Below are 14560 nucleotides of genomic sequence, written 5' to 3'. Positions count from 1 at the left end.
TAGCTACACTTTTAACATTTTTCTACACTTTCCGTATTTCTGTCTTTGTCCATTGTATAAGTTGGCACCTTAAAAAGTGCACAAAGTGTAAAAAGTGTAGCAACTTTTTGCTAAATAAAACACAGCTTTTATCACATAACTGCATAATAATGGCCCAAAAATCCCACGCGGTATCCTCGGCCCGGAGTCTGGACTCCGGAGTCCGGACGGACACTTTTGACTCCGACTCCTGAATATTTCGTTTTCCACTTTTTCAGGTGGCAGCTAGTGGTATTTCCGAACATACTCTGTTTTCGCTATGACGAAAATATGTTTTCCGAACAAAAATGTAAATAATCATGAAGAATAAAAATAATACTCCCATGCATCTCGTACCTATCATACAATTTTATTTAGCACAATATTTCAAAAAATACATTTATCTAGATTTATTTAAAAAATATTTGTGCAAAGCATCTCTTGGCTTAAATATATATTTACCTGTTTATTTATGTATATACACGACAAAAAAAGATATCTGTTCATATTAGCTGTACTTTCTGCACGTTTTGCATACATGGGCTTTGTTCCTTTTCGATGCACTGTCGAACTGGTGCAAGTAGTTGAAATAAGATAAACATGTTTTCTCACTCTAAGTTATTGCACTAGTTGAACAGACAGCAAAAAAGAACAGATCTATGACTATTACAGGGTCAAACTAAATCAAGAATAAAGATAAATATACAGAAAGTGCAGGAAGTGCAGATAAAACAAACAAATTCTATATAAGTATAAATAAAATGATAAATTAATTGTGTTAGTACTATTTTAAATTATTCTCTATTAATACCCCTAAGTAATTCGTTTAACGATTCTTCGTTTATAGTTTGTAAGGGACTAGAATTGTTATTATTAATAGTAAAATTGCTTGAAGGACTAGTACTGATTTCGTTAATTTGCATTCCATGCGATTGCTTATAATTGTTGCAAGAATCTAACAAGATTTCCTTCTCTTCTAATGATGTATTTTCAAGCGTTCGCACAATTACCGGGAATACGCTATCGCTACTTTCTATTGGTGTGTTCGGAATAGTTGGTAAAGTCTCGTCAGATTGCGATGGAGAAATTTCTAATGGTATTTTCGTTGTTGAATCATCTTTAAGAGACGAAGTCCACGTCCCTTTATATGCATCAGGTACCACATTAATGTTGGAGAACTCATTTATTGAGTTTTCAAATTGTGACTTGGTATTTTCAATATCAGATTCTTTTCTTAAAACATGCTGACCTTGTGCATTAATAATTAATACATATCTATTATCTTCATTATATATAATCGGTTGACTTGATTGGTTTGTTTCATCCGGTTGATATGGTTGTTGTGATTGGTTTGTCTCTTGTGATGTATGGAGATCATTACTAGTATTTGCATCAGACTTCTCTATTGTTTGATCAAGATCATCAGTTTGTTTGGCAGAATTTTCTGATTGATTTTGGGCTATACATTTGTGGGTCCTTTGACTCACCTATATGTAACCAATAAATTAAAAATTAATTTGTATAATTAGTTTAGTAACTTTCAATAAACTATACCTTGTATCTGAAACTTTTACTACATTTTAAACATTTGTAAGGCATAGCCCCTGTATGTATTCTTCTATGCACTAAATATGAAACTCGTTGCCGAAAGCACTTTCCTATTAAAAAATTACACAAGTATGTCTAAATATAAAGTTATGATAATATTGAAAAGAACTCTGCAAACTTTAAACCACTTACCAATGTAAAATAGTTAACTCATGCATTATGACACAACATATACACACTGCATCATTAAAGTAATGGATTTTAGGTTGTTAGTACAAACTGAAAAGAATAAATCATGCATTTAATTACAATCTTCATACTCATACTATTCTATATTACTACACTTTATAATATTTAATTTTTACCACATGTTTCACAGGCAAAAGGTTTCTCCCCAGTATGTATTCTCTCATGATTGTGCAAAGTAGAAAGCTCCTTAAAAGATCTATTACAAATTCCACAAGTATGTGGCTTATCATCCATATGATATAATTTATGCTTATGGTATGACTGTTGAAAAGTAAATGTTTTATCACATATATTACATTTATAAGGCATTTCTCCTGAATGCAACCGCTTATGTTTTTTAAGAAAATATTTTGTTGTAAACATTTTACTACAGACATTACACTCCCACTGCTTTCCTTCATGGGTTTTTAAATGTTGTACCACATGCTGTTCCTAATATAGTAATAACAGCTTTAGATATAGTAAAAGACAATAAAGAATTATAATATACCTTCTTAAAACCTTTTCCACAAGTAGGACATTTATATCCATTTTCAACAGCAACAGTTGACTTTCCATTTTTATTTATCATTTCTATAAAAATAATAAGAAAAAAGTAAATACTTTGCTATATGAAAGAATAGGCAATTTCATTACCTGAATTATATCCTATGTGTGCCACTCTCATGTGGACCATTAAACTGCCTCTCATTTTAAAAACTTTTGAACATAAATGACATGGATAACTTTTTAGGAAATCTTCAGGTTTACTATTACAATCTTTTTCATCTATCATATGAACTAACTTCTTGTGCAAAATTAATATGCTTTGATCAGAAAATTGGAAACCACAAATATTACAGCGCTCTGAGCATTGAACAGTATTAATAATTTCTGAATTACTTAAATTTTGTATATCCTTTGTACTTGAATCATTTAGGATTTCTGGATTGTTCAAACCTAACACATTAACAGAAGCAACAGAAGCTTTTGAATTATATAATATAGGTTGTTTATTTACACTCTCTATTACTGGCTCAATATGATTTGGCTTAACACAAGAGAAGCTTTGAAAGTTAGAGAATTCTGTTGACTTTGTAACTGAATTTATGGATGGAACTTCTGTATTACTCTCTTCAGACTCTTTAGGCTTTTGCACATTTTCTGTCTGTACAGTTAATACAGATGATTTTTCACAAGGCAGTCGAGGTAAAGTTTGTATCCAATTAGTTCCACAGTTTGAAAAATTTTCTTGGCTTATTTTTTGAGAACTTAAATTTTTTACATTATTATCAAAATAATATTGTGAAGTAATATCTAATTTTGAAGACTTTGTTATATTTTCAGATATGTGATTGCAATTTGTTATTTGAAAGACATTTGTTTGCCCCTGCTCACAAGACTTTGTTTGTAACAAAACTTGTGGATTTTGGTGACAAATCTCAGCTTCAGGTCTGGTAAAATTGGTTGGTTTATTCTCAATATTTATTAAATTATTTACAGGGTGAATTGATTTTAATATTATTGTTTTCTGTTTTTCAATTTGCTGTGTTTTTTGTACATTCCAGTCTTCAAAAGAGCTATCTTGAATGTTACCACTAGTTAAATTATTTGCATTAGTGATAATATTGATTGTCCTTGGTACTTCATTAATGTTGTTGTTTAAACTAATTGTATGACTGAATAAGTGAATGGTTAGTTTGTCTATACCAAGCAATATTTCATTGCAAACAGGACAACCCAAGGGTCTTGTTGATACACTTACGAGACCTGCTCGTAAAGCATCCAAATTTAAAAATCCAGGTTGTGAACAAAGAGGACATGTTAACAATCGAGCACACATTTTACAATTAATATTATTTATACGAAAATTACGTAGTTAGATCAAATCATATATTCTATTTTAAATAACTTATTCATTAAGAATAGGTAATAGTTTGCTCTACAATGATGATTCTCGTTAATAGCATGTAAATCAAAGACATTAAGACTTGGTTTACGGAAATCTTGAAATACTAAGGTTAGGTATGATCTTGACCCATAAACCTCTCCATTGACTCCACTCCATGACCATATCCTCGTCCCTCTGTGTATGTAACTGCCTGTACTGTATGTACGCTGTATGTATACCGTACTGCCATTAAACGGATCTAACTAAAGCTCAAGGCAAGGCCTGCCAGGCTGCCAAGCTTGAACTGCAAAAGTGCAAAGTGCAAAGTGCAAACACCCTGACAGCCTCGAACTTCAACTGCATGAGGCTTCGGGCCTGACTGACTCGGCCTGAGGCCCGGTGTCACAAGCCTTATTTAAGTTAAATCGAGCTATTTATACTATATTCTACGTAACATATAATATAGTACAGGGTGATTCTTTAACGGCGGGACATAGGAGATTGGTGTTAGTTGATTATAGCACCCGCAATGATGAAATCCAAGAACCCTGATTGGTCAATATCGTATAGTGCCAACTTAAAATAGGCCATTACTAATAGTTTGATACAAAAAATGAGACCCATCCGCCATTTTGGTGTAAAAGTGTTTACACACTTTTCGTAAATAGAAGCAGAAGGAAATGAATAAGCTGTCAAAAGTAGTGATGATTCGGATTAATTTGTGATAAGTGTAACTTTGGCAAATAAAAGTGATGATTATAATAAAAAGAGGAGATAGGGAAGAACTTGGTTTTCATAAAATTTGTTATTTAATGTATTAACCATGACTGACTCAATGAGTTCAGTCAAAGCCTTACATTACAACGTTTCCATCTTCTTTAATAATCAAGTGTATTTTTGTAACAACAAACTCAAAGTTTTTGTTATACCAGTGGACACAATGACCTATCAGATGTTATCCATTTCCATCAAAGAATACATATTTAAGTTCTCATTGAGGGTGAGTCCGACCAAAACCTGTAAGGTAAAATTTTACCATGTAGGATTGCCAATTTTTCGAAAATACGTATGCTGATTGGCTAATTCACAGCAAATTGGCAATCCTACATTGTAAAATTTTACCTTACAGGATTTGGTCGGACTCACCCTGAGTCAGTCATGGTTAATACATTAAATAACAAATTTTATGAAAACCAAGTTCTTCCCTATCTCCTCTTTTTATTACAATCATCACTTTTATTTGCCAAAGTTACACTTATCACAAATTAATCGGAATCACTACTTTTGACAGCTCATTCATTTCCTTCTGCTTCTATTTACGAAAAGTGTGTAAAAACTTTTACACCAAAATGGCGGATGGGTCTCATTTTTTGTATCAAACTATTGGTAATGGCCTATTTTAAGTTGGCACTATAGGATATTGACCAATCAGGGTTCTTGGATTTCATCATTGCGGGTGCTATAATCAACTAACCTAACACCCCAATCTCCTATGTCCCGCCATTAGAGAATCACCCTGTATAATTAGCTTGATTTAACTTAAATAAGACTTGTGTGTGACACCGGGCCTAAGCCGCCTAACAGCTAGAGTTGCCAAGTGTAGTAGTAGTATTAGGTATAGTTTCAACCACACTATGTATAATATCATATCGCACTGTTGCCAACTGCGCAACATAAAAATTCCAAACCCGTTAGGTAAACTGTCGCCGACTCAGATTTTCAGAACTCACAGGGTTTTTCCCAATTAGCCTAAAAATCGACTTAAATCGGACATAAATGTACCGTTTGTGTGATATGCAATAATGCAATGTACCATTTGGGTCTGCTTGTGTCAATTTTTAGGCTAAGGCCCAGTCTTACACAGGCCTTAATTAAGTTAATATGCTATATTATATGTTACGTAAAATATGTCATACGAAATACTTTAAATATATTCCACGTGACATTTATTATAACATAATTAACTTAATTGGGACCTTGAAGACCGGGCCTAATCGAAAAGCACCAACAGTCAATAACGGAACAAGGCCCAGCTTATGCTTATTTAAGGACTGATTCCACCAATCCGAGTTAACATAGGGCGAGGACCTCTCAGCTCATTACGTTAATGTTTCTATATTTCACATGACGTATAATGTAGCAAAATTAGCTTAATGAGCTGAAAATAAGGGTGAGTTTCACCAGTAAGGTCTAACTTAGAGTGATATAATTCACGTCACAGGAACTATACCACTTTAAGTCGGCAGGCAAAAATTCTATCTTAAAATGATATAGTTCCTGTGACGTGAATTATATCACTCTAAGTTAGACCTTATTGGTGAAATTCACCCTAAGGCCGAGTCCTACCAAAGTATAATTAATTAAAGTGGTATAGTATCCGTTACGTGAACTATACTATTTTAAGTAGTTACAGAAGTTGAGTTCGGAATTAAACTCTTTTCACTCCGACGGAGCTTTCCCTAGAATTCCCTATTCACTCCGTCTAGTAATTCTGTGTCCGGGAGCAAGTTAGAGAGTGAATAGGGAATATGGAAGAGCTGTGATAGCTAATTGCTATTCTATCCCCACTTCTAAAAGGAAAATAGGGGTAAGGATAAATAAGAAATATTGGCACTAATTGGGAGCTCCGTCTGACTAGTTTAAGCGGGAAAGAAGCAAAATTGACAAGTGTTGGTTTCATTATTTTGGAATTAAATTTCAAACGTTTGTTTATATAAATCTATAAGGGCCTGATAAAGTAAGTGAAATAAAATTTAAAATAATACAATATCGTGTATAGTTAAAAAATTAATCTTTTATTTCTTTTTAACAGTTGTTATGAATAATGAATTTAGTTCGTGTAGACTCTACCAATTTTAATTTAATTTATTTTGATAACTGTCTTCTTTCAATTAATTGCAATAATTTAGTAGTACAGCAAAAATGAAAAATTCCAGTAGCAACTTTATCCCTGCATATATTTTTAATATAATTTTATAAACTACTCACTACTTTTTTCTTGCAGTAGGACATCCATTTTTATTTTATCAAAATAAATTAAATTAAAATTGGTAGAGTCTACACGAACTAAATTCATTATTCATAACAACTGTTAAAAAGAAATAAAAGATTAATTTTTTAACTATACACGATATTGTATTATTTTAAATTTTATTTCACTTACTTTATCAGGCCCTTATAGATTTATATAAACAAACGTTTGAAATTTAATTCCAAAATAATGAAACCAACATTTGTCAATTTTGCTTCTTTCCCGCTTAAACTAGTCAGACGGAGCTCCCAATTAGTGCCAATATTTCTTATTTATCCTTACCCCTATTTTCCTTTTAGAAGTGGGGATAGAATAGCAATTAGCTATCACAGCTCTTCCATATTCCCTATTCACTCTCTAACTTGCTCCCGGACACAGAATTACTAGACGGAGTGAATAGGGAATTCTAGGGAAAGCTCCGTCGGAGTGAAAAGAGTTTAATTCCGAACTCAACTAGAGATGAAACGGGAGATTGCTCATGGCATTGTCCTAAAATAATCCTTGCCGGTAGGCGGCGCTGATGTTTGTTAGAAGTCGAAAATTCCATAAAACCACTAACGTCATCTGTCGGACGCGAATGGAAAGCACTTTGTTAGGCACACACACCATTACTGTGGTGCGAATGCGTGTGCAACCTCCTTCGGTTACCATCGCTCAGCTTCGGACATCTTCGCTATACATCGAGTTCGAGAGAGAACGGCATAGTTTTATCGGATCTCTCTCTCCCTCTCGATCTAACTTTCGTTTAGCCGAAGAGCCGAGTAAAATTCCTTTTCGTCCTGCTAGGCCAGGCGATAGAGCATTTTTGCATGACATAAATACTAACAGCAAACCGCCTGTGCGATTATATAGAAGGGGGTGCGTAGATTAATGGCTATTTTAAATCTCTATTGACTGGCCTATTGAGGCTTCTGCTCTTAATCGTTGCAAGCATTAACACACACACATGCGTGCAACTACGTTAATTATTAATTATCAACATATTATAATTCTTCGCAGGGTCAAAACTATTCTTAAATTTAAAATTTCTATGAAAGAATGACAAAAATATATTTTTCTAGGAAGGTAATTTTTTCGAGGTACCTTCTCTCCTCTAGATCCATTGCTTTTTGCTAAATCAGGGGCACCTCGCGAAGGCTATTGCAATGGTCTTGAACGGAGCAGAGGCTATGTTTGTTCCTTTTTGCTTGATTTAAGTTTTAATTTATTTTTAATATACAAATAATTCATATATATTTAGAAAGAAAAAGGCAAAAACGAACAAAACTCATTGCGCGTAACTCCGTTCCTGAGCATGTTTGCTCTTACCCCCTGGAAGGGAGGGGAAGGGTAATAAAATTTGGAAATGGGAACCTGAAAAAGAAAGCCTACCTATCACCGAAAGCTATAACGCCTACCTATAGTACGCAAAGCTAAAAAGCCTACCTATATCGAAAAGCTAAACCTGAAAGAAAATACACACGCACGCAAAATATGATAACGCAATTGAAGAACCTGAAAAGAAAACACACGCACGCAAAATATAATAACGTAAACGAAGAACCTGAAAAGAAAACACACGCACGCAAAATATAATAACGTAAACGAAGAACCTGAAAAGAAAACACACGCACGCAAAATATAATAACGTAAACGAAGAACCTGAAATGAAAACACACGCACGCAAAATATATTAACGCAACGAAGAACCTGAAAGAAAAAAACACACGCACGCAAAATATAATAACGCAATGAGAACCTGAAAAGAAATCCTGCCTAACACCGAAAGCTATAATGCCTACCTAAAACGCAAAGCTAGGGGGCCTACCTATATCGGAAAGCTAAACCTGAAAACACAAGAAAAAAAGAAAAATATGGTTTTAACCGAAGAAGGACCGATTGGAAGCTACCGGTAGCTTCTCTCGGTCATTCTTAGGTTAAATAAATAAAATCCACAGTTTTACCCGTGGGACTCACTCGTTCGGCGAAAATCCAACGATGGTCGAGCTGCAGTCTGCGGGAGATGACGACGATGACGGAAACGGCACTCCCGATATTTAAATAATTGTATTATTTCGACGCGGCGCGACGCGCACTTTTTAAACGAGACTACATACGCGACGCGGATATTTAAACAAATTAAAAATCGCGGACGCGGAAGATTAAAAATTGCACTCGCGACGCGAAAGTTTCAAACTGTACTGCGAAAAATCGGGTTTAAAAATTCACTCCGCGACGCGGACGTTCGATTCGCGCACTTACACCTCAAAGTGAGGTCGCCCACTATAACAAAAAGAAACAAAAAGAACTCCATGTTATTAAATTCTATCTATTTGATTGTAATTGGATGTTTATTTCTAGCTTGAAAAGAAAAATAATGTACTTACAGGCTATGAGAGTCCTTGAGGCTGTTGCCCTTGGCCGCTGCATCCACCAAAACGATGCACTACCACAACACTCGCGCCGCGCACTGTCTTTATTTTCGATTTTTTTTCGAACGTAAATACTTTAATTTTAATCACACTATGCATATTTCACTATTGTATTCATTTAATTAAACCCGCACTGCGAAAAATATCCTCAATTAATGAATCATTTTTCATTATAACAATGGTTAAGTTTCGTTAATATAACAAATAAATTCATCGATTTAATAACGAATAGTTCATTACGTACTAAACTATTCGTTAAATGAATCAATGTATTTCTTATATTAACTCACTTTTTTCATTCTTATAACAAAAACTTGTTCAATTATTTCAGTATTTTATGTGGGGTATAATTAAAGAATCACAATAATAAAACTACACTTGTGTGATTAAAATAAAGTATCTTTAATTATTATTATTCGCGAATAATTAACTGGTTGTCGATGATTACGACGAAAAAAAAACCGGCGCGCGCGATTCACCGACAACCACCACGTGTAGATTCGGAAACTGAACTGCCACTTTTGACAAGCAACGTGCTCGTCCAGAAGTGACGTAATCGAATCTGATTGGCTGGAGATTTGGCTACGCCAATCAGTGCGATTACTGACTTTCGGTTTGGATGATTTAAAGATGGGAGCCATTTTGGATTTAAAATGGCGACTGCTGATTAATTATCTGCATTTTTATAACCAATCAGCGATCAGCATTCTAAATTCAGCAAACAATTAAGCATTAAGCGTGTTTAGACAGCTTAGCACTGTGATAGCGCTGCTTAAAATTAAAATGCGCCATGATTGATCTCGAATTAACAGAATTGACCAATCATAATATAGCGTTAAGGTATTTGGATTGCTAATAAAAATGATTTTCTTAAAATGAAACCAGGCTAGCAATTGGCTAGTTTTACTGGCAAGTCCATTTAGGCAGACACTATGCAAAAAGTATCAGGCAAACGCCGCATAAAGCTAAAATTATTCTTAATTTTGTGGCTTGTCCTTTCATAGAATGAAAAAAGGCCTATTTATTCTTAAAGGGATCCTTCAGGCTCTCGTCGTAAGCCGCAATAATGAAAAGATGAAACGACTTGAATGTTAATCTACACATAACGTCGTATCATTGCCCAAAAGTTTCAACTTAATAGGTGCTTTCGAGGATTCCCTTAAAAATAGACAGAAAATAAATTTTATACATAGGCCAGGCGATAGAGCATTTTTGCATGACATAAATACTAACAGCAAACCGCCTGTGCGATTATATAGAAGGGGGTGCGTAGATTAATGGGTATATGTTTTTCACTCGAGTTTCGTGTCCGGCTAATTGTTATAAACAATTTAATGCCAAAAAATCGCATTTTTTTCAGTTTTTTGCTTGTAACTTTTTATCTAATGGAGCAATCTTAATGCCCCCGCGAAATAAAATGTAGAGCATTAAAATACGAAGAGATTGCCGGGTCAAAAGTCCTGATCGGATAATTAGCAGCGGAGAAAAATCGGAAAAACCGGAAAATTAGGCGTTTTTTCAAAAATTCATAACTCGGCCATTTTTTGAGCTGGAGCACCGGGCTTTTGGGAAAAAGTAGAGAATTGTAGGTAGTTTATGTGTGCAAAACCCTATTACTGTGAAACAATTACTTTAGTCATAGCAGCAGTTTGAATTTTCGAGAGCGCGATTTTCGAGCGAGGCTGTATGAAATTCTGTTGGGGTGATTTTAATTTTGAAACCAGATTTGAAAAGTTGACATCGTGCCCTACAAAACTGCAATTTCAGTTTTTCGATAAAATGCTTGTAAGTGGGTGAAAAAGCTACGTAAAGTCGGCGAAAAACGGCCGAGCGCGCTCGCGCGGTCGAGGAGTGGAGGACCGACCGGCGGCGGCGGGGAAGATATATGCGCGCTCGGCCGTTTTTCGCCGACTTTACGTAGCTTTTTCACCCACTTACAAGCATTTTATCGAAAAACTGAAATTGCAGTTTTGTAGGGCACGATGTCAACTTTTCAAATCTGGTTTCAAAATTAAAATCACCCCAACAGAATTTCATACAGCCTCGCTCGAAAATCGCGCTCTCGAAAATTCAAACTGCTGCTATGACTAAAGTAATTGTTTCACAGTAATAGGGTTTTGCACACATAAACTACCTACAATTCTCTACTTTTTCCCAAAAGCCCGGTGCTCCAGCTCAAAAAATGGCCGAGTTATGAATTTTTGAAAAAACGCCTAATTTTCCGGTTTTTCCGATTTTTCTCCGCTGCTAATTATCCGATCAGGACTTTTGACCCGGCAATCTCTTCGTATTTTAATGCTCTACATTTTATTTCGCGGGGGCATTAAGATTGCTCCATTAGATAAAAAGTTACAAGCAAAAAACTGAAAAAAATGCGATTTTTTGGCATTAAATTGTTTATAACAATTAGCCGGACACGAAACTCGAGTGAAAAACATATACCCATTAATCTACGCACCCCCTTCTATATAATCGCACAGGCGGTTTGCTGTTAGTATTTATGTCATGCAAAAATGCTCTATCGCCTGGCCTATGTATAAAATTTATTTTCTGTCTATTTTTAAGGGAATCCTCGAAAGCACCTATTAAGTTGAAACTTTTGGGCAATGATACGACGTTATGTGTAGATTAACATTCAAGTCGTTTCATCTTTTCATTATTGCGGCTTACGACGAGAGCCTGAAGGATCCCTTTAAGAATAAATAGGCCTTTTTTCATTCTATGAAAGGACAAGCCACAAAATTAAGAATAATTTTAGCTTTATGCGGCGTTTGCCTGATACTTTTTGCATAGTGTCTGCCTAAATGGACTTGCCAGTAAAACTAGCCAATTGCTAGCCTGGTTTCATTTTAAGAAAATCATTTTTATTAGCAATCCAAATACCTTAACGCTATATTATGATTGGTCAATTCTGTTAATTCGAGATCAATCATGGCGCATTTTAATTTTAAGCAGCGCTATCACAGTGCTAAGCTGTCTAAACACGCTTAATGCTTAATTGTTTGCTGAATTTAGAATGCTGATCGCTGATTGGTTATAAAAATGCAGATAATTAATCAGCAGTCGCCATTTTAAATCCAAAATGGCTCCCATCTTTAAATCATCCAAACCGAAAGTCAGTAATCGCACTGATTGGCGTAGCCAAATCTCCAGCCAATCAGATTCGATTACGTCACTTCTGGACGAGCACGTTGCTTGTCAAAAGTGGCAGTTCAGTTTCCGAATCTACACGTGGTGGTTGTCGGTGAATCGCGCGCGCCGGTTTTTTTTTCGTCGTAATCATCGACAACCAGTTAATTATTCGCGAATAATAATAATTAAAGATACTTTATTTTAATCACACAAGTGTAGTTTTATTATTGTGATTCTTTAATTATACCCCACATAAAATACTGAAATAATTGAACAAGTTTTTGTTATAAGAATGAAAAAAGTGAGTTAATATAAGAAATACATTGATTCATTTAACGAATAGTTTAGTACGTAATGAACTATTCGTTATTAAATCGATGAATTTATTTGTTATATTAACGAAACTTAACCATTGTTATAATGAAAAATGATTCATTAATTGAGGATATTTTTCGCAGTGCGGGTTTAATTAAATGAATACAATAGTGAAATATGCATAGTGTGATTAAAATTAAAGTATTTACGTTCGAAAAAAAATCGAAAATAAAGACAGTGCGCGGCGCGAGTGTTGTGGTAGTGCATCGTTTTGGTGGATGCAGCGGCCAAGGGCAACAGCCTCAAGGACTCTCATAGCCTGTAAGTACATTATTTTTCTTTTCAAGCTAGAAATAAACATCCAATTACAATCAAATAGATAGAATTTAATAACATGGAGTTCTTTTTGTTTCTTTTTGTTATAGTGGGCGACCTCACTTTGAGGTGTAAGTGCGCGAATCGAACGTCCGCGTCGCGGAGTGAATTTTTAAACCCGATTTTTCGCAGTACAGTTTGAAACTTTCGCGTCGCGAGTGCAATTTTTAATCTTCCGCGTCCGCGATTTTTAATTTGTTTAAATATCCGCGTCGCGTATGTAGTCTCGTTTAAAAAGTGCGCGTCGCGCCGCGTCGAAATAATACAATTATTTAAATATCGGGAGTGCCGTTTCCGTCATCGTCGTCATCTCCCGCAGACTGCAGCTCGACCATCGTTGGATTTTCGCCGAACGAGTGAGTCCCACGGGTAAAACTGTGGATTTTATTTATTTAACCTAAGAATGACCGAGAGAAGCTACCGGTAGCTTCCAATCGGTCCTTCTTCGGTTAAAACCATATTTTTCTTTTTTTCTTGTGTTTTCAGGTTTAGCTTTCCGATATAGGTAGGCCCCCTAGCTTTGCGTTTTAGGTAGGCATTATAGCTTTCGGTGTTAGGCAGGATTTCTTTTCAGGTTCTCATTGCGTTATTATATTTTGCGTGCGTGTGTTTTTTTCTTTCAGGTTCTTCGTTGCGTTAATATATTTTGCGTGCGTGTGTTTTCATTTCAGGTTCTTCGTTTACGTTATTATATTTTGCGTGCGTGTGTTTTCTTTTCAGGTTCTTCGTTTACGTTATTATATTTTGCGTGCGTGTGTTTTCTTTTCAGGTTCTTCGTTTACGTTATTATATTTTGCGTGCGTGTGTTTTCTTTTCAGGTTCTTCAATTGCGTTATCATATTTTGCGTGCGTGTGTATTTTCTTTCAGGTTTAGCTTTTCGATATAGGTAGGCTTTTTAGCTTTGCGTACTATAGGTAGGCGTTATAGCTTTCGGTGATAGGTAGGCTTTCTTTTTCAGGTTCCCATTTCCAAATTTTATTACCCTTCCCCTCCCTTCCAGGGGGTAAGAGCAAACATGCTCAGGAACGGAGTTACGCGCAATGAGTTTTGTTCGTTTTTGCCTTTTTCTTTCTAAATATATATGAATTATTTGTATATTAAAAATAAATTAAAACTTAAATCAAGCAAAAAGGAACAAACATAGCCTCTGCTCCGTTCAAGACCATTGCAATAGCCTTCGCGAGGTGCCCCTGATTTAGCAAAAAGCAATGGATCTAGAGGAGAGAAGGTACCTCGAAAAAATTACCTTCCTAGAAAAATATATTTTTGTCATTCTTTCATAGAAATTTTAAATTTAAGAATAGTTTTGACCCTGCGAAGAATTATAATATGTTGATAATTAATAATTAACGTAGTTGCACGCATGTGTGTGTGTTAATGCTTGCAACGATTAAGAGCAGAAGCCTCAATAGGCCAGTCAATAGAGATTTAAAATAGCCATTAATCTACGCACCCCCTTCTATATAATCGCACAGGCGGTTTGCTGTTAGTATTTATGTCATGCAAAAATGCTCTATCGCCTGGCCTAGCAGGACGAAAAGGAATTTTACTCGGCTCTTCGGCTAAACGAAAGTTAGATCGAGAGGGAGAGAGAGATCCGATAAAACTAT

At 35.3% G+C, this 14560-nt stretch overlaps 1 protein-coding gene across 1 annotated transcript; it reads right to left on the bottom strand.

Moving 5' to 3' along the window:
• Positions 1-367: 367 nt before the first annotated feature.
• LOC136779892 (zinc finger protein 235-like) lies at positions 368-4189 on the bottom strand. The gene is made up of 5 exons (XM_066737814.1): positions 2452-4189; positions 2306-2388; positions 1932-2247; positions 1573-1676; positions 368-1505 (listed from the first exon to the last, which is right to left on the bottom strand). The coding sequence occupies exons 1-5, from the start codon at positions 3635-3637 to the stop codon at positions 813-815; spliced, it is 2382 nt and encodes a 793-aa protein (XP_066593911.1). The 5' UTR covers positions 3638-4189; the 3' UTR covers positions 368-812.
• Positions 4190-14560: the final 10371 nt, after the last annotated feature.

This window comes from Prorops nasuta, unplaced genomic scaffold, assembly GCF_024137725.1.
Source record: "Prorops nasuta isolate Cenicafe-Biocafe unplaced genomic scaffold, Cenicafe_Pnas_1.2 PNAS00018, whole genome shotgun sequence".
Taxonomy (NCBI): domain Eukaryota; kingdom Metazoa; phylum Arthropoda; class Insecta; order Hymenoptera; family Bethylidae; genus Prorops; species Prorops nasuta.
Note: the sequence above shows the minus strand (reverse complement) of the source record. Positions and strands in the feature narration are given on the sequence as shown.